Source organism: Gambusia affinis, linkage group LG12, assembly GCF_019740435.1.
Source record: "Gambusia affinis linkage group LG12, SWU_Gaff_1.0, whole genome shotgun sequence".
In the NCBI taxonomy this organism is placed as follows: Eukaryota; Metazoa; Chordata; class Actinopteri; order Cyprinodontiformes; family Poeciliidae; genus Gambusia; species Gambusia affinis.
This window is the reverse complement of record NC_057879.1, coordinates 7609561-7636849: the sequence shown is the minus strand read 5'-3', so window position 1 is coordinate 7636849 and position 27289 is coordinate 7609561. Positions and strand designations below refer to the sequence as shown.

The 27289-nt window shown below is 42.2% G+C and overlaps 1 protein-coding gene across 1 annotated transcript in view; it reads left to right on the top strand.

Moving 5' to 3' along the window:
- The window catches only part of LOC122840704, a 211266-nt gene that overhangs the window by 151690 nt on the left and 32287 nt on the right, over window positions 1-27289 (top strand). The window contains exons 7-8 of the mRNA XM_044133288.1: window positions 11007-11188; window positions 25974-26230. Of these exons, the coding sequence (XP_043989223.1) occupies window positions 11007-11188; window positions 25974-26230 (439 nt within the window). The remainder of the gene's footprint in view (window positions 1-11006; window positions 11189-25973; window positions 26231-27289) is intronic.

The window sequence follows — 27289 nt, the reverse complement described above, 5'->3', positions numbered from 1 at the left end:
CGCCCACGCCTGTGTGCTTCAGGGCGCTCATTCACACGGTAATGGATTATCGAACGCGCACGCACTCGGGCACACCTCACATTTTTACTCCTACTCCACAAGGCGTGTGAACTGAGCTCGGTAATGGCTAATGGCCTACCTCTGTACACGGCAAGTTAAGCAGCGGCGGCGGCAGCAGCAGCGTGCGGCGCTCCGCAAGGCTTGCCTCGGAGCCGGGGAAGAATAAAATCCTCTCTATTTTCTTATTAACCCCATGAGTACTGAGATGGAAGGCATCACTTACACTTTCACAGCATTCAGTCTAATTCCACCCCCACTGCGCCTTTAGAAGGATGGGGGGGGAAAGAAAAACCTCTTTAGATGGCAGTTGCAGGACTCTTTTTCATCCCTCTATCCCTCCTTCATCGGTCTGTCTCTGTGATGCCTAAATCACAGTGTGCTCGTCTTGATCATCCCCTCCGTCTCGCTGGCCTTTTGCCTTAAACCCTCTTGGGTATAAATACCTCTGCGATGGACTCCTCCAGCCCCACCGCCACCCTTTCGCCAAAACGGATGCAAATTTTATTCAAGCTTTTTTCAGAACCACTGCATGCGCTTTAGCCAGCTAGACATTTTTTTTAATGACTTCCCTAACTCGCAGCCTTCAGCCACCAGCGGCATCACAAGAAGCATGCCTCCTCTGCTCTTCTGCCTCAGATAAGATGTGCGTGTTCTCTTCTTCTTCTTCTTTTTTATGTATATTTATATATTTCCACTTAACCCCCTCCGCCTCTCATCTACAAGTGCTTTTACAGCAGAGTTTCTTGTCCACGTGCGGTTTCTCATCCTGTCTGTTCTTTTCTTCACGTCTCTCTCACACGACAGCTTTCATTTGACATTTATTAGAAATCTTATGACCCCCCCCCCCCACACACACACACACAGACACCTCCCCGATGACCTCTTCTCCATTCCTTCAGTCAGATCACGCCGCCTTTATCTGGCAATTTGTCAATTTTAGGTCTTTTTCTACACTTTTAAACTTGTATTGAACTGCAGCTGCTCCAATTAACACCCACCACCTGTCATTCTGCTTCATTTCCAGCATATGCTGCTGCTGCCAGCGTGGCTCTAAATCACCAAGTCACCTGTAAAAACTCCCAGTCCCTTGCAGCGCCTTATAAGGCTACTGAATGCTGTTTATGACTTGATCGTCTCAGATCTATCAGAACCATCAGTCTGACGGAGTCTGAAGGCTTTGCCTCAATTTTGGATACATCTAACTGCATAAATTAATATTATGTACATTGAGAAACCCAATATTGACAGAGTAGTTGACATTTAATGAACAAATTGGAACTTGACACTTTTAGAACCAATCACTATATTGTTGGTGGTATATTCAATGGTTTGTGTTTAATTTGGAGTTAATTTGACCTACCTGTAATAAAAATGAGCTTTTCCACCCCCGCTATGAATCTGATTAGAGGATTTTTTTTTTGTTTTTTTTTTTGGTTTGGTTATAAAAATCAAACTCTTTTTGTCACTGAAAGCCAATTTTGAATGAAGCAGATTAATTTAGTATCTCTATCTCTATCTCTATCCAGTCGTTGCCCAGCTGGGAAGGTTTGACTCTCAGACTGACTGCTGGTTCCTTTCCTGGCGCCAACTCTTGAGTGTTTTGGTGGATTTTTACTAGGATTTCGAAACCGAATAGTAAACAGTTGATGAAAGTATTTTATTTTTTTTTAGCTCTACTGACCTTTATTTGCAAGTAAAGCGACAGAAATGGGGGGGGGGAAAACATGCTGCATTTACAGAGGACGGGATTTGAACTCGTTGAACCACTGCGCCGTTCAACACCCAGCAGTTGATAACAGTGGCCTTGACAGCTTCTGCAACTTCTGGTACCAAAGCAAAACAAATTGAAACCTGTCAGAACTTTACAGATTATATGGTGAATAAAAAGGTTGCTACTGATAGAAGCATTGCAACCAGATCTTAACCAAGAAGACAATCCTGAGTAAAGGCTGGTTGACTTCTTGGTTCGGCTGGCAGAAAAGAGCCTTTTGCTTAGAGAAATCTATTGACGCGTGTTCCGATTTCGAAAAATAAATAGCTTCTGTTCTTGTTTTTGAGAACGTTGCGGCACAATCTGTGGTTGAAAAGATCATTTGAATTCAGTCTGTTCCCATAATGAAGGCCGTCTGCACACAACTTGGTCAGAGAGAGTGAAAATTCAGAATTACAGAGCCGAGTGTTTTATGCAGCTACACCCTTTCAGCAACCCTGCGGTGTGCAGCAGTCACGGGGGGAGCCGGTGCAGGCGAGTTGAGACAGTGACATGAAGAGGAAGTGCCTTTCGCTGCTAAGATGGGCACAGGAGCGCTCCCCGTCCTTTCCGTGGGACAATAATAGCCAGCTCAGCTACATTAGTGAGATATTATGAGCGGGGCTGACATGTCCATGCTGCTTCTCGCAGCTCTCTCTAATGGCTTCAGCCGTGTGAACAAAAGCAGAAGACAGGTCGTCAGTGCGCTATTTTAAAACCCGAGGTGTGATTTTTATCACAGGCCAACCTCGGCTGCTTTTTGAGCTTCTTTGATTTGTTCGCGTACCACTCACTTTTCTCCTCTAACCTCTCTACCCGTTTCCCCCACTGGCTCTCTCTCTCCCACCCCCTTCCTCCCCGCCCTCCTCTGCCTCCCGGTCCATCACAGGTGGAAATGATGTATGGGTTTTGTTGCCAGCTGCTCTCCAGTGTGAACAGAAAGCTGATAATGACTAGGGCTAGCCTACTTTACCATCATCACACCCCCTTTGTCGCTATTCTCCTGAGCGCTCCCCAAGTGTGACAAGTGTGCATTAGACAGAACAAGGCTAGAAATGTTCTCTGTCTTGGTGTGCATGTGCAAAGAGAAAAAAATAAAAATAACTCCAGAGCATGTTGTGTCCTACTTTGCCACACAGTCCTCTCCAGATCAATAAGAACCACACATTGTGATTTGTGAATAACTTTGTTAATTTGCTTTCTCACTAGCAACAGGCACATTTATGTTCAAATTGCCTTCGTTACAGCCTTCTGGTGTTATGTCAGTCCCAGATGGTAGGCTTGGTAATCACGCCACATAAACTGGCATTTAGCATTGAGTTATTGGCACTTTCTGTCCCTTTTCAGCGAGCCGAGCCCCGCACAGCCATGTCGGCATTGACAAACTTTGTTGACGGTTAAATAAATCCTCCTGAAAATGGTGTGCTCTCTGACTGCTGTCGTATGCTTTGTAATGTACTGCCATGGTTTGGGTTAACCTGCCAAAGTACAACAGAGTACGAAACCGTACCAGGTGTCACCTACGGTAACTCTGTCAAAGACAGTTGGGGTGCATTCTGATCGACCTCGTTTCATCCGCTTTACTCAAACTCCAGTGTTTGCGTGGAAAGTCCATTTAGATCGTTGAGGTGTGATTGCGCAATTGGACACAAAAAAGGCAAACTCTGGTGTGCTTAAAAACCTATGATGTGAGTGTGAAGTGGACCAGAGATCCCTTCAAAAGCAGGAAGCAGACTAAGGGGCAGGGTATTCTGGGTAAATGCAACCAAAACAAACATTTCAGTCTTCCGAATATGATTCAGGGATCCAAACCTTTATCTTGTCTGATGAGAGCTGGAGAAAGCAGGGCTTCTCCTATTGGGTATGGAGTATGTAGGATTATGTAATCTGGTGCCCCAGTAGATTATATAGTAGTCTGCCCCAGTCATTGTTGACTCATGGTTGCTAAAACTTTTACAAGACCGACTGATTTTAGTGACATAGTGGGTGTAAAATATTGAATAAAATGTTGTGCTACATCACTGGCTTTATTTTCACTCTTACATTTAACTTTATGACACACAAAATTACAGGGGGATCGTCCATATTGTCTCCAAGTGTATTCTGGGTAAAGCTTGTCACCCGTCCACTAACGTCATCATCAGTCAGTTGACAACAGATGGCAACCTAGCTAGAGCGTTTCTACGCGTTTCTGCGTGTTCGGTTCAACGAGTCAACCAGGCTTCAGGCTCTGAGTTGAAATTGATAAAGTGTTAAAATGATCCTGGGCAAATCCAGGCCTTGAGGACCGGTCTCCCGCAACTTTTAGATGTATCTCTACTTCAACACACCTGAATAGAATAATGAGGTCATTAGCAGGACTCTGGAAAACTTGACTGCACTTGGGAGGTGATTCAGCTGTTGAATTCAAGCGTGCCGGACCAGGGAGACGTCTAAGAGTTGCAGGACACCGGCCCTCCAGGACCAGGATTGCCCACCCCTGTCCTAACCCATCCACGGTTCTGAACTGATTTGGATTTGTGTCATTTCATCATTAGTGACCAGTAGTCTGATGTTTCTGTTCTCTTGGTTTGTTATATTTCATGTCAGATGGATTTCAGAATGACATAGTCGCTCTCTGTTGAGGTGAAACCTGTAAGCTCTGCTCTTGCAGGCATGTCTGTGTTGTAAAGTTAAATTATCATGAGCGTTATTATTTGGGTATAAAGGTATTATCCCCGCCCCCCGGCCCGACTCTGACTTGTTCCGCTACTGGCAGGTGTGCAAACATCCTTAAGCACCCAGGAAGGCAGAGAATGGTCTTATTTGGAATAAAAACTATTAGTCATTCTCTTCACAAAGGGAGTTTATTTATGCAAGAGTGGCAAGAGGAAAGCTATTGTTGAAAGAAAAACATAAGAGCCTCCACCTGATGAATGATGCGCATTCATGTTGGGAAGCTCCAGACAAAAATCTAATTGAGAGTTTGTGGCATGACATGAAAATTGCACAGAGGTACCCATCCAGTGTGATAAAGCTTGGGTTATTTTGCAAAGAAAACTGATCAAATATGTCAGTCCCCACATGTGGGGGGAAAAAAACTGGAGGAGATCTGCAGCTGTCGGTTTTACAAAGCGTCCATTTAGAGGCGCTGAATGCAAATGTGTGTCGGAGCTTTTTGGAGTTTATTTTTTCCGCTCTGAGTATGATGTACTGCTTTCTGTTGGTGAATCTCATGAAATCTCAGTGGAATACAAACTATAAATAATTTCTAGAGGTATGAATGTTTTAGGAAGCACTGTAACGGTCAGGCAAACACTGACTGGAAGTCACCACACACAGGTGAGATTCCTCGTACAGTACACAGCATTTCTGTCACTTTATAGAGATAAATAGGGGCCACGATTTTGGGTTTGTGTCATGAAGGTGGGTCGTATTTCGCAGCGTTGCAGTTATTTGGTATGTGAGCGTTCCCACCCATGTTCTGTTTTTCTGAATCCTGGGGAGCGAAGAGGTGGATATTCATAAACACAACTGACCTTCACATTTATTTCTAGTCTTTTTCTTTCATTGAGAAGATTTTGATGTTAGACAAAATCTTTTCAAACAGCGATTTAATTTATAAAGTGTGACGGCTGGTAGTTTGGGTGGACGGATGGATTTATTTAAACAGAATAAGTCTGTAAGGGGTCAAAAACTTTTTCACATCACAACACCAGTTCCCGTTCTTCATCTCCACCAAACTGCATCCAAATCCGACCATTTGTTGTTTTGCTATAACAATCCTGAGCAAGCAGCTGTGGGGCAGCTATGAAAGATTTTTATTGGACTGTTTACATGGTGAACATCTGATTCATGCCTCCAGCAAATGTTAACTTCCTGTTATGGTGAGTGAAGCTCAAATTATGAGGTTTCCTTTATCTTCACTGAGTGGTTTGTACCCAAAGAGCCACCACAAAATCAATGTTGTAGTGAAAGTCTAATAAAATTGTCTATTTCTCTATGTACATTATGCCCATTTTTAGTAATTTTAGTTACTATTTGGGCCAAGAATAATTCAATTTGGTTAGAGAGTGAACAGAAGTTTATTATTTAACTAAGTTGACATATTTGTTAAATGGAACAAATCAAGAACCCCATTGAAAACCTCCTGGTTATTCCACCGAATATTGTTTTCTGAACTCTTCCTGAGTTAAAACATTAGTATTGTTGTTTCTAGATGAATATGAATGTATTTTTAAAGCCTGAAAGCGCTGCATCTTTTTCATTATTTCTGATTGTCTGCAAATAAATACTAAATTTGTGCTTGGAATTTCAGAGACATGTTGTCGGTACATCGTAGAATAAAAGAACAATGTTCATTTTACTCAAACATACAATGTAAAATCTGAAAAACTGTTCATTTTAAGTGGTTTCTTCAATTTTCTTTTCCAGAGCTGTATATAAAAATAGTCAATTACTTCCTGTTTTTTTTTCTCTGAGTTTTTGAAAAGAAAATCATATTCACTTCACATTCACTGAAATTGGCCATCTTTACTTTTCCCTTTTTCTTTAAAGGAGCTATTTGATGCAAGCATATTGAAGGTCACTGACACTTTTAACATAGGAGTTTAAAGAGTGGGAAGGACTCAGTCACTGCATCTACTGGAGAAGCTTGAGAAAATTGCAGAAAGCCTGCAGACTGAAGAAAAATAATAAATAAATAAATAAAAATCAGGGAAAGAAATAAGTGGCCTAAAGAGCTGGCTGGAAGGCAGTTATAGGGCCGACTCACAGTCCCTGGGAGCTTAGAGGCCAACAATGGGCTTATTGCTGCTGTCACAGTTACTGCTCAAAATGTGTGTGGAGGAAATGACTTGGTTCCAGCGAGCAGAATCACTTAGACATATTAGCAATAAGAAACAAATCCCTCTCTTGTTTAATTTTTGTTTTTTTTCGAAGCCCTGAAAAATAAAGCTAACTCTCCATCTTGTTCAGAAGAAAAAACAGTTTACTCCCATTCCAATAACGAGCACTGTGCTCATATTCATTAGTTTGTGACAATATTTAGAGTGATACTAACTGGGCAGTGAATGCTTTCACGGAGGCAGGTCATGGATGTCGAGCTCTTTAGAAAAAAATAAAAACCGGGGTGCTGAAGATCATAATGTCTTCCAACCCCATAATAGACATTATTGTGAAGCCCAATTTATAAACCCGTGTGGAATTACTCTCTACCCTCAAAAACTCCAGAGTGGACATTGGAGAGTGAGAGCACAAATATTTCATTTCACGTGAGACACTTTGACTTGGTTTGTTGGTGAAATCTGCTGAGATAGGAGTGGATTTTCAGTTCAACCCCACAAATTCATGCTTTTTAGTTTGAATTTGATCGGTTGAACTTAAGTTGGATATAACATTAATATTAAAGGAAATGGTCACAACTCTGCTTTTTGCAGATGAAGTGTTTTCGTTGAAGTCTTGGCTCTCTTTTTTTTTTTTTCCCCACCACGGGGTCTTTTGTGGGCTCTAGTGTCCCTTATTTGAAAGTAGGCTGACAGGAAAGAGGGAAGGAGAGGGGGGACGACATGCGGCAAATGTCGGTCGGGTCCGGGAATCGAACCCGCGACGGCCGTGTCGAGGACTCAAGGCCTCCAAATGTGAGTCGCGCTGTCCCCTACGTCACCACAGCACGCCTGAGTCTTGGCTCTCGTGAAGCAGTTCCTCCAAGTCTAAGTTGCAAAACGATGGAGATTGATAGATCAATGCCTCATCTGCCAAAATGCATAGTTTATGGTGCATGCATTGTTTCGGTCTGTTGTGGTAAAGAAGGAGCTAAACCAAGAAGCTTCGTCTATGTTCTTACACTCACCTGTCTTGCGCGTGGAATGGATCATGACTGAAATAACAAGATCATGAACAGAAACGGATGAAATTTGCTCCGTCTGTAGGGTGGCTGGCCTCAGCTTCAGACATGGCTTGACATAAATCAGCTATCGGCCATCTGAGATGTTTTGATAACAAGTGAATTTGGTGTCTTCTTCAGGCGTTCGAGCGGCAAACTCCTTTCACTTTGGAGCAACTTTGTTTTGGGCAAATTGTCTTCGATGGTGTGAGGCTTCTGCTGCAATATCCAGAAATAAAAAAAAAAAAAAAAAAAATCATCATCCTCTGACTACTTCCTGTTGTCTTCTTTGTTGTTTTCACCAGTGGTACCATTGGATTGTTGATCACGTGACTTAAAGTTTTTCCGTTGCAGTTAATACATCTATTTCAATATGGCAGAAAAACCGGGCGTTGTTTAATTTTATGACTGATGAAAACTCGGCCAGCTTCGGTGGTTTGGGCAATTTACTTTTGTCAGTAAGTTCAACGGGGAGAAAACCCGACGGCAGACGTGGAACTCTTTGGAGGAATGTTGTGTTTTCGGATCCGACCACAGACGGTGAAAAATATTGAAAAATCCTCCATCATTCTCTGGGAATTTATGAAATGCAGCAGCACAGATACGTTCACACCAAAGATGCAAAGCAGCCTATCACACTTTATAAGCATGCATGTAGGAAAAATAATTGCCTCGGCCGTAGATAAATGAAGAAAGACTTGATATTTCATCTACATATTTATGCATGGAAAACTGTTCACAAAATCTATTGTTGAGATGCATTTGTGACACCAGAAAAAAAAACTGTTTGAAGGAAACACAAATGTTTTGTTTTGTTTTGGGGTTTTTTAACTCCTGCAATGTCATATTCTGTAACAGATTGGAAACAGACTTTTGATAATAATAATAATAACTACTCATAATCCAGCCTCCACAGATTGGACCTCAGCGAGCGTCTTAAGGGACGGACTCTCGCTGTCAGTGGACGCTCTGACATCTGAACCGAAACTCCGATCAGCAAACTGACACCACGTTCCCTCCTTGTTCTGCTGCGATGTTGTCACGTTTGCAGAATTCACCTGGCTGCCTGTTGGCGCTGATACGGCCTGGTTGATGCGCTCTCTGTCTTTCATCCTGTCAACCCCGACGTGTTTGTTGAGACGCGGTTCTCTGTGGTGTTTACAAGTCTGATCTGGCTCCTTTAGCCTTAGCCGAGGGAGATAACAGCCGATGTTTCGATGTGTGCGTTTCCGAACCCGTTTCCTCGATTTCTACATTTCCCACAGACCGTGTTCTTGCCCGTGGCAGCTCTCTCTCTCTCTCGCTCTTTTTGTGTGTGTGCGTGGGCGTGCGTGCGCGTGCGTGCGTGTGTGTTAAGATGAAATGAGATGTCTGGATAATGTGTGTGAATTCAGTCTGTGTGGTTTTTAAGCCTACAAAGTTTCCTTGTACATTGTATTTTCTCCACAAATCAGACGTAAACTGCAAAGCCAGCAGATGGATTCATGAAGTTCTGCTTTAATGTGCACACCGCTGGAAAAAAAAAAAAAAGAAAAAAAACATGTTTGAACATAATGGCAGCGAACAGGAAAGACCCTTGTTATCTTAATGAATGCTTGTTAAGCAGGAGGAAGAAATGGACAACTCTGGGACTAAAAAGCAGATGATTGTAATGAGTAGGTGGCTCAGTTCATCAGGTTTAAATGGGAGGTAGACCGAGAATCTCCCTTCACTGCAGCCTGTTCTTTCACTCCATCCCTTCTTTCCTGTCTTCCAATCCCAGCCTCCTTTAATTCAGTTATTTTTGCAGCGAGTTTCCCGTCTTTTAACGACATCCTAGCGGCTTGTGCTCAAGCGTGCGCGCGGCCTTCATCCGCTGCGCTGATTGAAATTAACAGCTGGCCTTACCTGTTAATATTTCCTACAACGAAATGTTGTAAATATTAGCTCGGCACATGTGTGGGGAGTCGTTCCGAGGACATAGCGACGCATTTAGTTGACAAATTAATTGTGTCAAGCGCTAATGACGTGACGCGACTTGGACACCGCTGTGAAATAACAGGAGGCTGCAAGGGCCGGGCCCTTTGCGGAGACTGCCACCAGGTGCCAGGCGACATGGGATTGGTGGTTAAGCAGTTCATGCTTAATGTGCAAAGTGCTGGATTAGTAATGGGGAAACATTTGAACGGAAAGAAAAAAATTTAATGAGCAAACTAATTGGTGCTGAACACAGCGGTGATGGAAATCACCGTATGTATACATAATGTGAAATTGACTGATGGTAATGAAAGCTGAATAATAATAATAATAATAATAATAATAATAATAATAATAATAATAATAATAATAATAATAAAGCACTGTCAAATTGGTTTCAAAATATACATTTATGTGCATATACACGACCCCGGATCATGGTGCTGCCACCACCGTGTTTCACTGTAGGTATGATGTTCTTTTGGTAATGTGCAGCGTTGTGTATGTATGGTTGGATCGATTTCACTTCCTCCCACAAGTTTGAATTTTTTATTTTTTATTTTTTCAATGTTAGATGTTTTCGCTGTCACAGTTGCTCGGCAACAGCACATAGGTAAAGGCTGAATGCTACACCGTCCAATTTCACAGTGCCAGTCAGTTTTGCAGACCCTAAATCTGAAAACACCCACAGTGCTTACCTCTTGTTTTGTATCTAGCTCCTGACTGATACCTTTGTTCAATAAGATCACTTTGACATTTTTGTAACCTCTCTATGATGATAAAAATTCCAAATAGGAAAGTTTCAGTTAATTTCAGGTTAATTAGATGAACTATAACTGATAACTGTGACCTTCATACCAAGAAAATAATGCCATTTTATTTAATCAGAAGATCAGAAGGATGTTTTGGTTTTACCTTTTTCTTCTGCACAATTTATTTTCAATTGAACATTGAAGGACAAATCTTGTGATACTTTTATATGTCACAAACTGGGAAGTGGCAATTTTTTTAGTGACTGTTGCTATATTTGCATGCAAATTTGTGTATATACTGGATGTTGCATCTAAATCCTAGTTGCATATGAAACCCTGTGTTATTAAAAAGAAAAGTAATGTAGCTAAAATGGTCAGGGAAGGCTTCAAGGCTTCTACTACAGAAACATTTTACCCAGTCACCAATGCTTAGGACCTCAAGACAAAAAAAAAGAACTGACAAGATGACGCTGTATTCAAGATGACGCTGTATTCAAGATGACGCTGTATTCAAGATTGCTCAACAATATGGGCAATTTTTCTATATCATTAATGGGAGAATTTCATATTTATCTAACGGGTGGCGCTTCAACCCTAACTCGTGTCTCCATGCCTCTGCTCCCAGGCATGTGGTCCTTCTCCGTTTCCGAGCTCGCCATCCCCGGCGCCGAGATCGGACGCATCTCCGCGACCGACGCCGACCTCGGCGAGAACGCCAAGCTGGAGTACACCATCCTGGAGGGCGAGACGGGGGAGACCTTCAACATCACGGCCGTGAGCCAGGAGGCGGTCATCATCCTCAACAAGGTGAGAGGAGGAGGACAGAGGAGGACAGAGGATGACGCGGGGTCAGGATGCAGGCGCGGTTACAAAAAAAAAAAAAGAGAAGGAAAACGTTGGTTGTGTGTTTGGGAAAGAGGAGAAAAAAACCCTAAAGAACCTCCCTCCCCCTGCTGTACAGGAGAGGTTTTGGAGAGCATAGGCAGACGGGGAACAGATGATGAGGGGATGACACAGGTAACGTGGGAAGGTCTTTAGAAGAAAGCTGTTTAGAGTCAAAGCATAGCTAACAACATGTTGTGTAAGCCCATTAAAGTAGAATTACCTGGAAATAAACAGAAACCTCTGTAAGCCTGTAAGGTTTTACACAGTTCATCAATTAGCAGCCTCTTCTCTCAGCTTTCTTTCTTTCTTTCTTTTTTTTGCCTTCCTGCTTTTGAAACCAGCTAATCTGTATTCATCCTACCTTTTCTCTGCATCCCTCTCCCATCGGATAGGCAGCCTTTTGATGGCTTTCTGACAACAACAAGCTCAATTTCTTGCATGATTCACTCGCAATGAACCAGACTCCCTTTTTTTTCTTAATCAATATTTCCATCTGTTTACAGCAAACACAATGAAACATCTGTACGGAAATCAATTAAAGCGCCGCGCATCTAAATGCAAATGCCTCCCTCTGGGTTTTTTTTTTTTTTTTTTTTGAAGCAGAGTGCAAATTACTGAAAACGTGTTTTGACCACCGCTGAGGTGTGTTTTGACTGGTTTGCATGGATTGCTGAGGCTTTTTGCATTCCCATCCGGGGAGCAGATGCCTAATAGATCCCCGTAGCGTAACGCTGGGTCCCTTTCAGTTTCAAAGCCGCGTGCCGTTTCCAGTACTCACCCCCCCTTGAAACCAACGCGCCCTCGCTCGCGACCGGTTTCCGATCGGACACGCGCTCCGCGCGCTCCCGGTGGAAGAGAGGCTGTTGTGGGAAGCCAGTCTGAGACATGACACTTTCATGTTAAATGAGCTCTTCAGAAGCCTCCCCGGAGCTTCAATGAAAACACACAGAATTCATTTTTAATGATGTCAGAAGTGTGTCTGATCCGCGGGGTGTCAGTCACTGAGGGTTTTTTCGAACATGACATCGCCGCTCGGCATGTGCTAAGTGCTCTATTATTGAGGCAGGCATGCGCGCGCTGAACAGGCCTGGACCCAGCAATGCGGTCTGTCTCTGTTCCCCTGCAAAAATGTTCAGGCTTGATGTCGTTCAGCAACACAAAAGTAACTGTTCTCATTTGTGTTCTTCCACATTGAAAAGGAGGTGATGCACATTTTGTATTCGGACCCCTGAGTACAGACTTTATAGAAGAATGTTTTGGTGTAATTAAAGCTACAAGTTTATTTGGGTTTTTTTGTGGAATAGATTTTTTTACAGGATTTTCACATCTAAACCTTTAAGTTTAAACCATTTTCTTTGTAAAAATATAGAAATATATATTCTTATATATATTTTTATATAAAAATATATATATATATATTGCAGTAAGTAACTTTTACAATAATGTAAAAAAAACAAAACATTTTTTTACATATTTGTTAGAGCTATCCCTATTTACATGAGTCAGATATTCTGTGAAAAAACTGAGCTCGGATTATTTCTCGTGCTTCGGTTTCACATACTTCTTTGGGTTGGTCTGTCTCATAGAATAAATATAATTTATTGAAGTTTTGTGTTTGTACTCAGGACAAAATGTATGGATATTATACCGACGCTCTGTACATGTGAAGGAAAGTTCACAGAACTCGATAGCAAATTGAGTAAAGTATTTAGACAGCTCAGGGATCCTTCAGAGGTTTATTGAACTTTTCCACTCTGTGAAATCTCAAATCTGCCTTAGGAGAATTTGATTATATGTCTAAACAGAGCGATGCTAACTGTTTTCACCCTGACAACAGAAACCGAAAGAATAAAGCAGGGCGTGCTAATAAGTCATTCTGCTGTTCATGAGGTTTTGATATTTCAAAAATCTGGATTTTTTTAAATTTTCTTCTTCACTAACGTTCTCTTTGGACTTCCATAAATCAGAGTGATGCCAGTCTGTCCAGGCCGACCAACTTGTTGTACAGCTTGTGTTTGGTTGAGCTTTGAATTCAGGTCGACTGCCAGAAGGGATGATTGAAATAAAAGGGTTTTTTTGTATTCTTTTTAACATATCCATCATTTGTCATTTTGAAAATGGAAAATGAGGAAAGCAATTGGGCTAGAATTGGATTTGGGTACCAACAAAACCACCAAGAGATTTTATTTTTCAGCTGTTTTGCCCAGCCCTAAAATAAAGTCAGGGGAGCTTTTTAACCACGAACCTGGTTCAACGATTCCTATGCATCTCCTGACCTTTGAACTTATTCTTTAAGATCATACTTTTAGTTTTCACAAACCCTTACCGGCACAGCCAGCACAATGAGTCATTAGGTTTAGGGTTTAATTTTGATGTATTTATATTTTTAGAGTAGTCAAAGTGGTTTGAAAGTCTTTTTTTTTTCCTAACTGAATTTGAAAACTTATTTTTGTTTGTGTTTTTTATTATTATATGTTTGCTTTGTACATAAAATGACTATGGTCACTGAAAAAAGTAGTTTATTTGTGACTTTTTTGCTCCAAATTCTGACTTGTTTTCCCACAGAAATTTGAAATCAGTCAGATTTCTAACTTTAATCTCACAACTTTTCCTCAGAATTCTGACTTTAGTCTCAGAAATCAGGATTACAAGATTAAAGTCGGAATCCTTTCATTTTCCAGCGGCCCCGATCCTCTCGCGTAGCGTCGATATGAAATTAGTTTGCCTCTGAAACAAAAATAAAAGAAATCTGTGGAGCGCTGAACACTGCCGCTTTTGGAGGTAAATCTAAAAAATATCGTCAGTCGACATTTTACACAATCTTTTCTCTGGTTTGTTGCTTGTAAGCCTGTTGAGAAACAGACTGATGCATGTCGTCGAAGGGTGTGGGTGTGAATTCAACAGGGTGTCACGTTACAGACAATCCAGAGCTTGTTGAGGGTGATATGTAGAGCAGGGACCCCAGACCCTCTGAAAGCCTCTTTGAAGAGAAACAGGTTGAGGAGGGGGAGCAGGCGGGGGGCTGTAAGACGCAAGAGGAAAGAAATGGAAGGTAGGGACCCCGGGATGATGAGGGATGAAGAGACGTGGGGATGAAGAGATGGCAGCAGTGAGGGGAGCGTGTTTAAATGAGGTCCTGCAAGGCAGTGACAGGAGAGAGTGCACTATAACAAGGGAATAAGAGGCAGAGGGAACTAGAGAGAGAGAGAGAGAGAGAGATGCACAGACAGCAAGAGCTGTGAAATCAGTGACAGCCTCGCACAGAAAAATAAGCACAGGCAGAGTGAGAAGCACAGGGAGGAAGAGAGGAAGGCATATAGACAGCTAGGCAAGCAGGCTAAAATGGAAAAATAAAGAAAAAAGAAATATAGTCGGGATGAATTTAACACAGGGAGAATATCTTACAGTGAGAGAAGAGGACATTGGGGCAAAAATATGACAGAATAAGACAGAGAAAAGGAGATGTTTACCAGGGGAATCGATAGCGTACAGCAGGCGGGGGGTAAATTGGACGTACGGTAAACAACTGCAGCGAGCGTATCCCGCCCACAACGCCAAGACAGGAGCCTGCAAAAATATTCCTGCTTTCCGAACTTTTTACCCCCCCGTTTTGACACGATGCTACCTCAAGTTTGACGTATTTTCTTAGGGTTTTACCACTGACGAACACAAGCGCACGGCGCAAGAATGGTCTTGAACGCATGAAAACATTAAACGCATCAAAATTTTAACCGTTTTTTTTCGTCTAGGACTAAGGCCTCCAAACGTGGGGCGTGCTAACCCCCTGCGCCACCACGACACGCCCCTCGTTTTGTTTTTTTATCGCTTTTATCGGCCTGCCAAGACACGACGAAAGGTCGTGAAATTAGGTTGGACCAGGTTACGGCCATGTTTGATAGAAAAGTAAGAAAATCTAAATCAAGGAGCTCTTTGAATCTTTGAAGTCCAAACGAACCAGTGTGGACGAAAGCTGGCTCCCGCCTCTTATTTGAAGCCCTCGTGAGTGAATAAACGTGGCTGATATGTGTACAATTAAGAAACAAACAGCTGAGGATGCATGAAAAGGGAGTTAATCCTTCAAGGGAATACACACTTTACTAAAAAGAATGTGAAGCAGTTCATAACTTTAATAGAATTAAAGTAAACAAGGCGTTAAATTGGCGCTAAGCTACCGCCGGTTTGACTCCATTAAACCCGGAAAGGGGAAAAAAAAAAAGAAAAAGAAGGAAATTTTGGAGTTTTACGCAGGCATTTTATGTGCATGTTCAGGGTATGTTGTAATGACTCACATGCCCTTGTGTTCATATTTTGGAGCAAAGACGGCTCCCGCGCGGTGAAAAATTTATGGCGTCGAAAGAACCGTTGTTGTGCCTTGAGGGAGAGAAGGGCTTCGGAGCGGAACGACTTGTGATAACCAGAGCGCGCTGGACTTGACCTCCAAGTTGACCTCCACGGCCGCATCGCTGCCGTGGGCCGAATCTCTCCGGCCGCTCGTCTGCGAGAAGCGTTCTCTTGTGCACGGAGGCCGCGGTTGGGTAGTGAGCGTGGACGCGCACCTACACAAGCGAGCTGAAGCCGCAGAGGAATACAGAAGCCCGCATCGATAACGCACACTTGACCTCGCGGCTCCCCGTGTTTACACTGCCGGGGAACAACGGAAGAGAACTAAAGGGAGAGCAGGAAAGCGGCGTTCGCCTTTGCCTCAGAACGTCATGTCAGATGGGAGCTGCAGGAGGGTTAACAGCAGATTAGGAAGTAGCAGAGATGAGAGGAAGAGAGAAAGAGAGAGAGGGGGGAGGAGCAAGGATTTGGGAGACAGTTAAAAGAAGGCTGCAAGAGAGAAGAGAATGTTTGATGACAAAATGGGGAAAAGGTTGAGAAAAATTTGGAGAAACGAAGACTGAGACAAAAAGGGAAGGGCACATCACAAAGATCATGGTCATTAACACCCTCCCTGGAGGTAGGGGGCGACTGAAGCCGCCTCCTGCTTATTTCCAATCAGCACCTGGAAATAAAATTTAAAAAAAGGAATTCTCCCACTTTTCTCCTACCCCTCCAACCTCCACCCTGCCACTACCTCTCTCCCAGCCCTGTCATCATCAGCTCCTGCCTCTGTGCATTCTGCTCTCTCCCTGTCTGAGCTCCTCACACGTCACACGAATACAGAAAAAGGGAGCGAGGCGCGGCGGGCGTACATGCGCGTAAACACGCTAACGCTAACGCCGAGCGCTCGGCTTGTCTGAGGTCAGAGGGCGTCCCAAAATTAATATCACATCGCTAAACCTGCGTTGTATGAGCTGCTCTTGATATTCAAGATGATACTGCAGTTTTAACAACAGCACAAATTTGCAAACACACGTGCAGAAAGCAGGACCTCCAAAGTTAGCTTTTTTCTTTTTCCCCCAGATTTTTACTTTGTCCCGTCTCCCGTCAATCCGGTCGAATGGGAGCAACATTATCTTTGCATGGCTTTTGTTTACAAATTACAGTCTGGTTTAAAAATAAAAATAAAAAATGTGAAAGCTAATTGCTCCAGATGAAATAAATTGTCTGCTTTTTGTCTGGACCAAGCAAACAGCAAACATTTCCTGGTGTGAATTCATGGTAATTCGGGTAATTCAGTCACTAATTTGCTTTGATGGAACAGGGAGAAACCAGGGCGTCTCTCCAGGACTGGTGGCGTGTTTACAGACGTGCCTTCCACAAAAATCCTCTCCTTTAAATGGAGCTTCACACAAAAAAATGTGAACCATCCCTTTAACAGGCGCCTGGAGGTGACAAGTTTCACTTCACTGAGATGAATCCACTGTGGCTCAGTTAGTCTAACAGAGGTGGGGATCTTGGGGGTGGGGTGGGGGGAAATTTCCCGCTACAGATGGGTTGTTAAACGTTTGCAGCTGCATTTCTAATCTCTGTCACAGCAAACTGTTAACCATTCGCGCAAAAAAAAAAAAAAGAGGCAACTGTGGAATAAAGCTGTGATTTTATTTTAAACACCTCATTACACATGTACACCACTCCTAATAGCATGTCGTATTACAAAGCGGGATCACTGTAGACGCCGTCACAATGGCAGCATTATCGTGTGAAATATGAAATATGTCTGTATCCCGATTCACCAGCAGGTTTCACTTTTCAGGCGTGCTCTTTGGGGTGTGTAAAGCTCGCGCTGTTTTGTGTGCCTTTCATTCTTCCTACCTGAGAGACGGGGGGCGGGAGTGGGACAAACTAGACGATGCGCGCGTCGGTTCGCCGTTATTATTTCCATATGCTCTCACTTAAAACGGCTGGCTAATCCCTGGTCACACGCCAGCAGCGCGATCAGGATTATCTGTGTTTGTTTTCTCACACCGAGGAGAGATTGTGTTAATCTCCTCAGAGGGGAAAAAATAGAGAGATGGAGAAAATTAGAAAAAAAAAGATAGAGGGTCAGACCGATGTCTTGCCCGTAGGTTTAAAGAAATAAAAGGAAGCTTGATGGGTGGAGAGCAAGACGGTGACAGAAGGCAGGAGACAAAGTGACAGAGGGGAAGGGAAGATGGCAGACAGAGTCAAAAGGGAGATTTAGCTGGCTCTTTGTTCTCTCAACTCTGCAGCTGGGCTTGTTGGCAGAAACGTCCAAAGCTGTGTTTGTCATCAGACAAATGTGATGTATGATCTTGATTTAGAATGCAGGAAATAAAAAAAAAGGGAGAGAGAGAGAACTAGCAGCCAAGGACGCGCACAAACCAGTAAAAAGCACACCGCGATGAACACACACCAGGAGGCGAAGGGCAAGGATATGCAAAATTCATCTTCATTTACATTCGAGCGAAATCTTCATTCCTTTAATTTTCTTTTCTTCACTCAGGTGTAGTAGAGGTAGAGAGAGTCATCGCCTTGCTAATTCGAGATCCCGCCTTGTAGTTATTACCCCCGTTAAAACTGCTCCTGCAGCATGCGCGCGCGCGTGCGCTCTCTCTCACAGACGCGCGGTGGAAATTCGCGCGTGGCCGTGAGCGGGCCTCTTCCAGGAGGGCGGTAGTATGTTCTGCCAGTCTAGCATGCGGGCTAGCTAATTAATTTCTGCTTACTGTGAGCCGAATCTGAAAGGGAAAATGAATAGAAATTAGAATTTCAAAAAAGGGACTGCTGGAGCACGACGTCACAGGACGCGGGAAGGTCACACTTGTGGAGCGCGTGGGCGTGAAAACACCAGGGCAGTTTGAGGAGACGGTAAGCTGTCTGCGCTCGCACGAGGGCCACAGGCCAATTATGTTTCCTCAATGTCAATCTGTCGGAGGCTCTTCTGCCTAAGTAGACGATTATCTGTAAATGTTCGCAAAACGGCGACAAGATACGCTCTTAGACTTGCTTGTTTTGATTAAACAATGCCGCTGAGTGTAATGATCTTCCTGCTAAAAGTGTACAAATCAGCTAATTCCGGGTAAATGGAATCAGCGATTGTTGTCTGTAACTGCACGGTGAACTGGTTAAATCTTTTAATTGTCAATGTTATTAATTAATTTTCCACTCAGCGATCAGGCTAATTTCATTGAAACACTTGAATGAGAGCATTAAATGTTAAATGTGGAAAGGGAGGGATGTTTATCACGAGAGATGAGAAAACAAGTGAACTCTTAAAAGTGTCTCTCTGAGGTTGTATTTTTCTTCCACGGTGACCGCAGTGGTCACTTTTTTAGCCTTACTATTGGTGGAGTTTTAGTTTACTTTTCATTCAGTAGTGCTGGAAAAATGTCAGAGGGAATGGGACTTTCAACAAGAATAACTGGTTCACTTGTCATCACGAATAAAACGTTCAAAAAGTTGTTTAGTATTTAAATAAACTTGTTTTATATTAAGCTGAACCAAAAGAAAAATCAAGTTAGGTGTACATCGATATAAATTCATCTAATTGTATTTATTAAATGAACTGTGTTTGAAACAGTTTTATGATTTGAAACTTTTTAAAATATTTTCTTGATTGAAAACCATTCCACTCAGGTGGCTAAGCTGAATGAAAATAACAATGAGGTTTATATTTATTTATTGGACGTGATGGACCAGTGACCTGGCCTGTCCAATGACCGCTGGAGGTAATAGCAAAAAAATCTTTTCTGGCCAGTATTATTGAATTTATTCCCCCTGGACTTACAGGCCATAACCAACTTCAAAATGTTCCTCCATATGACCAAACCTCGGCTAAGAGAAAGCTAAAAGATCTTTGCTATAATAATATTTATGGTAAATTTGACGTCTGCCACCTGATTGTCACCACTAATATTGAGACTCATCAGACCAGGCTTTTTTTTTCTCTCAGTTTGGCTGAACTTGTGTGAATTGTAGCCTCCGTTTCCTGCCTCACCAGCACCAGCCTTGGTCTTCTTCTGCTGCTGTCGCCCATCTGCTTCAAGGCTCAGCGTCACGCGTTCAGAGATTCCATTCTGCACACTTCATTGTTGCAAGTCCTTATTTGTGCTACTGATGTCTCTCTATCATCTGCAAACCATCTGCTCATTCTCCTCTGACATCGAGACTTTGCAAAGAAAACATCTTCATCCTCACAGCTGCCTCTCGCTGGGTGTTTCCTCTTCTCCTTTTCCTCACACGAGCGTGTGGGATTTCTGATCCTTCAGAAAATCAGATATGGACGCGACTCAGTTTGTTTTTCAGTGCAGTTGCAGAAAGCAAACAAGTTCTCAGATTCATTTAAAAACATGCTGTTGGCTCATTTTCTTGGCATGTTGTTGTCAGATCTGCAGACTCAGGAAGGTCTGAGCTGCTCTGGTCAGTCTTCATGATTTTCAGCAGTTACAGATGCTGAAACTGACTGAGCAGCTGCTAAAAGACAAAGTTGAAGGCGAGCAGAAGAGGTCAACCGGTAATCACTTCCCTAAATCTCTGCAGTGTTCATAAATCATAACAGCAGACGCATTAACATTAGTGTTAATATTAGTGGTTTATGATAGAGACTCAGTGATTATAAGTATCTAACTATATAATTAGTTTAATTAGGTTTTATGTCTCGGCTCCCTTCTGGCAATAACTCGAGAAACATACAGCCACATTGTTAAATTATAAATTCTTGAGCCTCTATTTCAGGAGCGAACATCATGTGCTCAACATCATGTTTTCTCGAAGCAACGCAGGCGTATTTTGACTGAGTTGCAGTGTTTTCATCTTTGATCTTTACCAAATGAGGAGAAGAAGGAAATAGAATTTACAAATCCCCTTACTAAGCAGCCTTGCACTGTGAAAGAAACTTGTTTTTTTTTTTTTGGTTTTTTGTGAGAAGTGTCTACAATAAAACCTGCTTCTGTGTTCCATTTGTAATAAGATGTACTGAGATATACATCAAAATTCAATCTGGCTGCCACATGTATAATAAATAGTGCTGTGTGCAGCAATAAACTTGTGCATCTCAACACAGTCAGCTTCCAGTCACAGGGACGTCTAAAAGCATGAAATGTTCACCGAGCACAACAGTTTGCATATCTAAATAGTGTTTTTTGTTGCCAACGTTGAACATCTTTGCCGGGTTTGTGTTCCTGCTTTTAAGGTGAATGGGTTTTGAATTGAAGAGCCACTAATCAAATCAGGGAGAACTGCAGCTTTGACTCAAAAGCTTCACCTAAATATGTAAAATTTGATCACAAATTTGGTCTCTGTTTAAATTTGGCTCGTTTTCCTTATGCTGTTGTTAAAAAACAAAATGTGCTGCATACTGCAGCTGGAGCTCTTGTTATTACCAGCTGTCAGTCAGCGTTAAATTGAGTTCGACATGAATTTGAGCAAATATTCTCCTTTCCTGTAAGAAGTTTGGTCACTGTTTACACTCTTCTGTTTGTGTCGCCTGCCTAAAGCGACGGGTCTTGTGAAACGCCCCAGCTTTGTGTCGTATTTTACACACTCCAAACAAGGAATCGTACCTGCAAACGTGCGTCTGTGGAGGAGCGTGCGCTGTTTTCGCTGTGGAAAGGTGGTGAGTATTAAAATAATGAGGAAATAGTGTATTTATTTTCCTGACTCATCACTACTGCCTCTGCTCATTTGCGCCCTAACCAGCCCCGCCGCGGCAGCTTGAGGAGCGCTCTTACTCGCTCCTCTGCTGGTTGAATCAGGCGAGAATAGCGAAGTTAGAATGTCGTGTTTACCAATTTTAACAATCCCTGATGGGGCGGGGGGGGGTTTTTTGTACTCATGGGTTGTTAGCTGCTAGAGAGTGATTGTTGGTATATTTATATAGATTGTGCATAAATCCTTGAGAAACTGATCAGAAATATGAAAAAGTCAGCTTTTGTTGATTTATTTATTTATTTTTATTCCTCCCCTCAAAGGTTTCTTCTGTGGAAACGTCTTTCTGTCAAAGACTTTTTCTTCTTTTTTTTTTCACCCTCTTAAGTAAATAGATGCTTTCCTGCTTTCTCATTCTACACTTCCCCTTCCACATCAGTGTTAAATTAATATTAAGAATTTAATATTCCTCTAAATCACTGCCTTAGCCTTGGGTGAAGGTGGAGATCTGAGGTTTAATGAAGTCTGCGTTCCTGCTGCCAATTTCAGGTTGTAAGAGAGACATGTCCGCCTGCAGCCTCAGGGATGCTCTGGCGTGGATCTAGCTTGGCTTTCATGTGTGTGTTTTGTTCTTATACCACAGAATCCTGAAAAGACCCCAGCTTACCCGGACTTCTCGTACAGTGTCTTGGAAGAAGTTTTGAAGATCCTGGAACTTTCCCACATTTGGTCTCTTTACGGCCTCCACCGTCAATGTGTTTGGTAGCGATTCGGTATGATGAAGTGGTGCATAATTGTGCAGTTAAAGGAAAGTGACGTGTTCTTATCACATTTTCTTATTATAACCAAAAAATCGTTAAGCTGTATTGCCTGCATTCAGTGCCGTTTACCGAGTTCAAGTCTTACTATGCAGGATGTTATTTCTGTTACCTAGCAACCCAAGTGACGCTTGAGGACGCTTGGTTTTACTGCTGATTGCACAACGGCTGCTGGGAAAGACAGGTGTGTTGTTGTCGACTTATCATACAGACACCACTCGCTGCATTCTTGTTGGTTGTGCAGGAGGCCCCACTTCTGCTTTTCAAAGATGTATGGTTGTACAATTGGGGTGGCCGGCAGAAGCTCATTGAATTTTAAAGTGACAAGAGGCTCTTAGATGGAGCTCAAAATACGCCGCACTGACCAGAGTCAAATCTCATTATCGAATAATGGTTTCGTGCAAAATAATGTAATAAACATGTTTTGTGAGACCTATCCTAACCTGTTCGAGGAACCATAATAGGTCACCTTTAAAGACTGGACTGAGAATGTGCCGTTTCAATAAAGTGTAACCTTTGGGAGATTGAATCAGACATACATGGTCGGATGGATGTAAACCTCACGCGAGCTAGCGGTGGATAAACCCAAAGCACAGCAGAATAACTGTTGCAGCGCCTGCATGGTAACTGATTCATGTTGGGGCCCATGAGGGTAGGAGAGTGTGTGCGCTGCGGTTTGACACACACACAGAGTCTACAGGGAAGGAGAGAAAAAAAAGATTAGAGTTGGTTGATCGGGGAATAGGTGATGGAGTGTGTGAGGTGGTGACGGAGCGGCGGCAGAGTGATGGAGCTGGATGGAGGGAGGGGGTTGATGAGTGTGCGCTCACAGTGTAAGTGACACCTCTCCTCCTTAGACAGATTGTCTCGTTCTCCCAGTAATGTGGGCCCCGTTAGAGCGCATTTTCCCTCCATCTACCCTCCTTCCACACATCCACTCCATCATGATCTCCGTCTCTCTGTCTTCCGTGGCAGCTCTTTTTGTTTGTTGCTGTTGTTTGTTTTGATTTTTTTATTTTTTTATTTTTTGCCTCGGAGAATGTCTGCAAATTGCCTCCACTGCGCCGTCTTTCTGCTATTCCTTATTCTTCTGCATAATTTTTAATCAATCCCAATTTCTGCCTAAAACCGCAAATTTTATGTATTGTTTTTTTTTTTTAACTGCTTTAAGGCTTGGAAAGGGGGAAAAAAAAATAAACACAGAACAGAAGGAGAGAATGTCAATACTTACTCTTTTGACTGGATCACGAGTGATTTTTCTTTTTTCTCCGTTTTGCTGACAGCGGAAATTCCACCAGAAGTCCTGTTTATAATTCATCCAACATGATTTATTTATTAATTGTTCTTTTCAGCCAATCCCAGCGAGACGAATCACGTACGTTGCTTCCCTTAAAGACACATTTTGAGCAAAAGACACAGGCTCAAAAGAAGCACTTGTACGCCCACTCGTCCCTCAAACAGATATTCTGAACCAGACTCAAAACGTGTTGCCTTTCTGAAATTTAATCAGCAGCAGGTGCATGACGGTGGGAGATAGTAGATGTGTGTGATTACTCGTGCGTGCCTGTCCCCTTGCTAACAATCATCTCCACGAACCAGATCAGAGGCTGTCTCTTCGCTTCAGAGCCGCCGTGCTGGCAGGAGAGCGGCGCACAATCACACAGAGAGACCTTAGAAAAAAAAGAAAAAGAAAAAAAGAAACAACAGAAAAAAAAGAAAAAACAGGTTTCATAACTTCTCTTCTCTATCCCAAATGAAATCTCCTACACCTGCATAGATGCAAGTATACAAGGGAATTTATAATGCGCCTTATATCCAGGTACAAGTCTCCATGGTGATGGCGGAGTCTCCATGGAGATGGAGAGTGTCTTCTAAACTAGGGAAGCGTTGTTTGTGAAAAATAGGATGGGATGCTTTCGTTTGCGCTTTCATCATGGGAAGCTCTAATGTTTATGGAAATGATCTGCCAACGTAACATCTGTACAGCGCAGCAGATGCTTTGCAGTTCTGCAAAGAGTGCAACTTAACTTTTACCTCTGAAACAAACCCTACCAACACTTTCGTAACTTGTTTCCCCCCCACACACATTTAAATGCAACAACATATCTCAGAGTTTTTGGCAATACTGCCGGCTAAAACCTCCAAAAAGGAAAATGTGGTTCCACTGTGCTGCTGTTACTCACAGATGAGTCAGAAATACCCAAACATAAGCTACTAAATATGTAGTCGCAGCAGTGACTGAATATTAAAGATGCTCTTGGACTTTGTGCCAGGGAATGCATTGCCAGTATTGGATGGATCAATACTACATGTCATATTGTTGGATTTAAGCCATTCCATTTTGCTTCTTGTTATACATTAATCATCCCCACCTGGCTGGAAGGTAAAACTCTACTCCATGCTGAAATCTTTTGCAACTTCTAAGTTGTCTTTGGTTGTAATTGGTATTTATTTAGCTTTTGATGATCCATCTAACCAGATTTACTATCTGTGGGGAGGTTGTGATGGTGTGCTCAGCGAGGGGTACAGCTTTAGTTTCCCTCCATGCGCGACATTTATTTTGAAAACCTGAAAATATGGCCTAATACATTAAATCTTAAAACTTCACAAAAGAGCTTTGTTACAGAATCTCTAAAATTATAGACACTTGTGATTAAATCAAGCACAGGTGCCTAAACTCGTCACAATATTAAATTTCACTGGATAATAAATCGGCCCAGAAATGATTGCAATAAATGATAATATTGTTATTATCACGACCATTTTCATGCCATGTATTGATAATAGCATAATAATGCAAGTTTTCCCTCTTAAACTTAAATTTTTTTTAAAAAGCACTTAATGCAACTGAAAGATATTTTAAATATTCAAAATCAAAAACCAATAAATAAAACAGAATTAAAAACCGCAACTAATATGGATTATGAACAGGCTGTAAGTAAAATTGTAGTTCAAAAAAATTTTAGAATAAGAGTGGAAATGATCGAGCTAATTAAAATGTAGAATTAGATTAATGATTTGCTGTGACGGGCTTACAGGTCGAGTTGCTTAAAAGTGATTTCATTTAGGGGTATCAGAGCAAATGAGTCTAAATGCAAATGCATAAGGAAGCTTCTCCTACCAGTTCACACCAACACATTGAGGAGTTTTTGCCAGCGCAGTGGGAAGAAAACAATGCTAAAGCTAAAAAAAGAGACAAAACTGGATTGGCTGCTCAGTGCAACGCTGCTAATCTCTCAACTCCCACAAATGCACGCAGCTTCTTGGCAGAGTTTTTCTCAGCTGTACGTTCTGTAGTCTCAGCATGTCAAGAAATATCCAGACATCAACTCGGAGCGACATGCAAACACGCAGTCACATCAATGGCTGAGTTCTGAAGAGGCTTTTTAACTTTTGAGTGTCAGAAATCTCGCTGGCGATGCCGTAGCATCGCCGCCTCATGAATGCGTTTTCTCACTTCACACACAAAAAAAAGGAGCCACCATCTGATGAGAAGCCGCCCGCCCACAACAACCTTCAAAGAAGCCTCTTTAGAAATCCAAATGTCACAACATGGAAGGTAACCGTGAGATTATTTCCCTCCAAATTGTTCCGAGCCGATCCTGGACGTGGCCACTCTCACTCTCTGATGTGCTGATACCGTTCATAATGCGCCGTCTCGCGGATTTTGATATGTAATTCAGCAGCCGTCCGCGGATAATTTGGTGTGAGAATTAGTTCAAATGAAAGTGCAGACTGTTGGATCTGATGTTTTAAACATTGGTATTTACGCCTTTACTTGCTACTAAGAAAAAAATAATAATTAAAGTGCTCATATTCTTAAATCTTTTTATCTGGGCATTTTTCCAACCGTTTCTTTTTTTTGTTGTTTGTTTTTTTCATTGCTCTCCCCCCAGCCTGTAGACTATGAGAGCCGGAGTTCCTATTCCTTCTCAGTGGAGGTCCTGAACCCCATAGTGGATCCTCGTTTTCTACGCCGTGGCCCCTTCAAAGACAGAGCTTCAATCCGAGTGGCTGTGCTAGACGCCGATGAGCCCCCGAGGTTCTCCCGATCCAAATACCACATGGACGTGTCTGAGAACTGCCCACCAGCCTGCACCGTGGGCCGGGTCAGCGCCGTAGACCCCGATACCGGTCTGACTAATAATATCAGGTAAGGCATAAGGCGTCTTAATGAACTGCTGGTGATGTTTGGCTTTGTTTTTGAGAAGCAAAACTGTCCAGTCTTTTTTCTCGATTAATATTTGTAGGTCAAATATATGGAAGAGGATTAGTGCCAACGGAAGGTGAAAAAAATAATAATTCTGACTTTTTACTTTACTTTTCAGGCAAGGCACCTTTATTTGTTTGGCACATTCTATCCTCGCATTTCATGGAAAAAAAGTCAAATCGGACTTTAATCTAGGAATTCTATGTTTAGGGCTAGAAGGTAAAAAAAAAATTTAAAAAGAGGAGCACATTTCCACTGAAATGATCTGAAATTTTTTGGATTAAATTTCAAAAGTTAAAAAGATTTGACTTTTAAAACTGTGAAATTTCTGTGGTTTTTCTAGAAAGTTTGTTAGATTAATCTGAAACTTTCTGAGTTGACTGGTGGAAATTTACTCCTCCCCAGTTTTTTTTTTCATGCCTTTCTGTTTTTGACTTTTCAAACTCAGAAATTAAAAAACAAAATTCTTGAAAAATGTTTGCTGGAATTTACTCCTTTTCTTTCTTGTGTACAATGGCCCTATTGCACTGTGGTAGCTGAGGGTCGGGACGGCAGGAAAGAGTCGCAGCAAAAACCCACAGAAACAATGATTTAAGAAAAACATAGAAAGTATTTAAAGTTAGTGGCATCATCAGCTATGTCCTGTCTAGAAGCGAGAAAAAGTATAACATCAAAAGCACAAGGCCAGAACCAATTTGTTAAAGGAGAGAAACACAAGTTTATAGCATCAAAAGCTCTCAGTGGTTACATCTAGGATTAAGATGTTCTAGACCAGCGGTACTTTCCACAGAAAGAAAGGCAAGAAAAGTACACAAAAGCAATCATAACAGTGACTTTCTCAGAAGCACTAGACTTGGTGTACTTTCTATAAGAAAGAAAACAAGGAGGGTTCTCAAGGGTGCTTCAGTCAGTACATTCATCCACAAAACAGTTTGATAATCACATAAGCCAGGTGCACTTTCTATACATATATCAACTACACTATGTGAAAAGGTTCTGTAC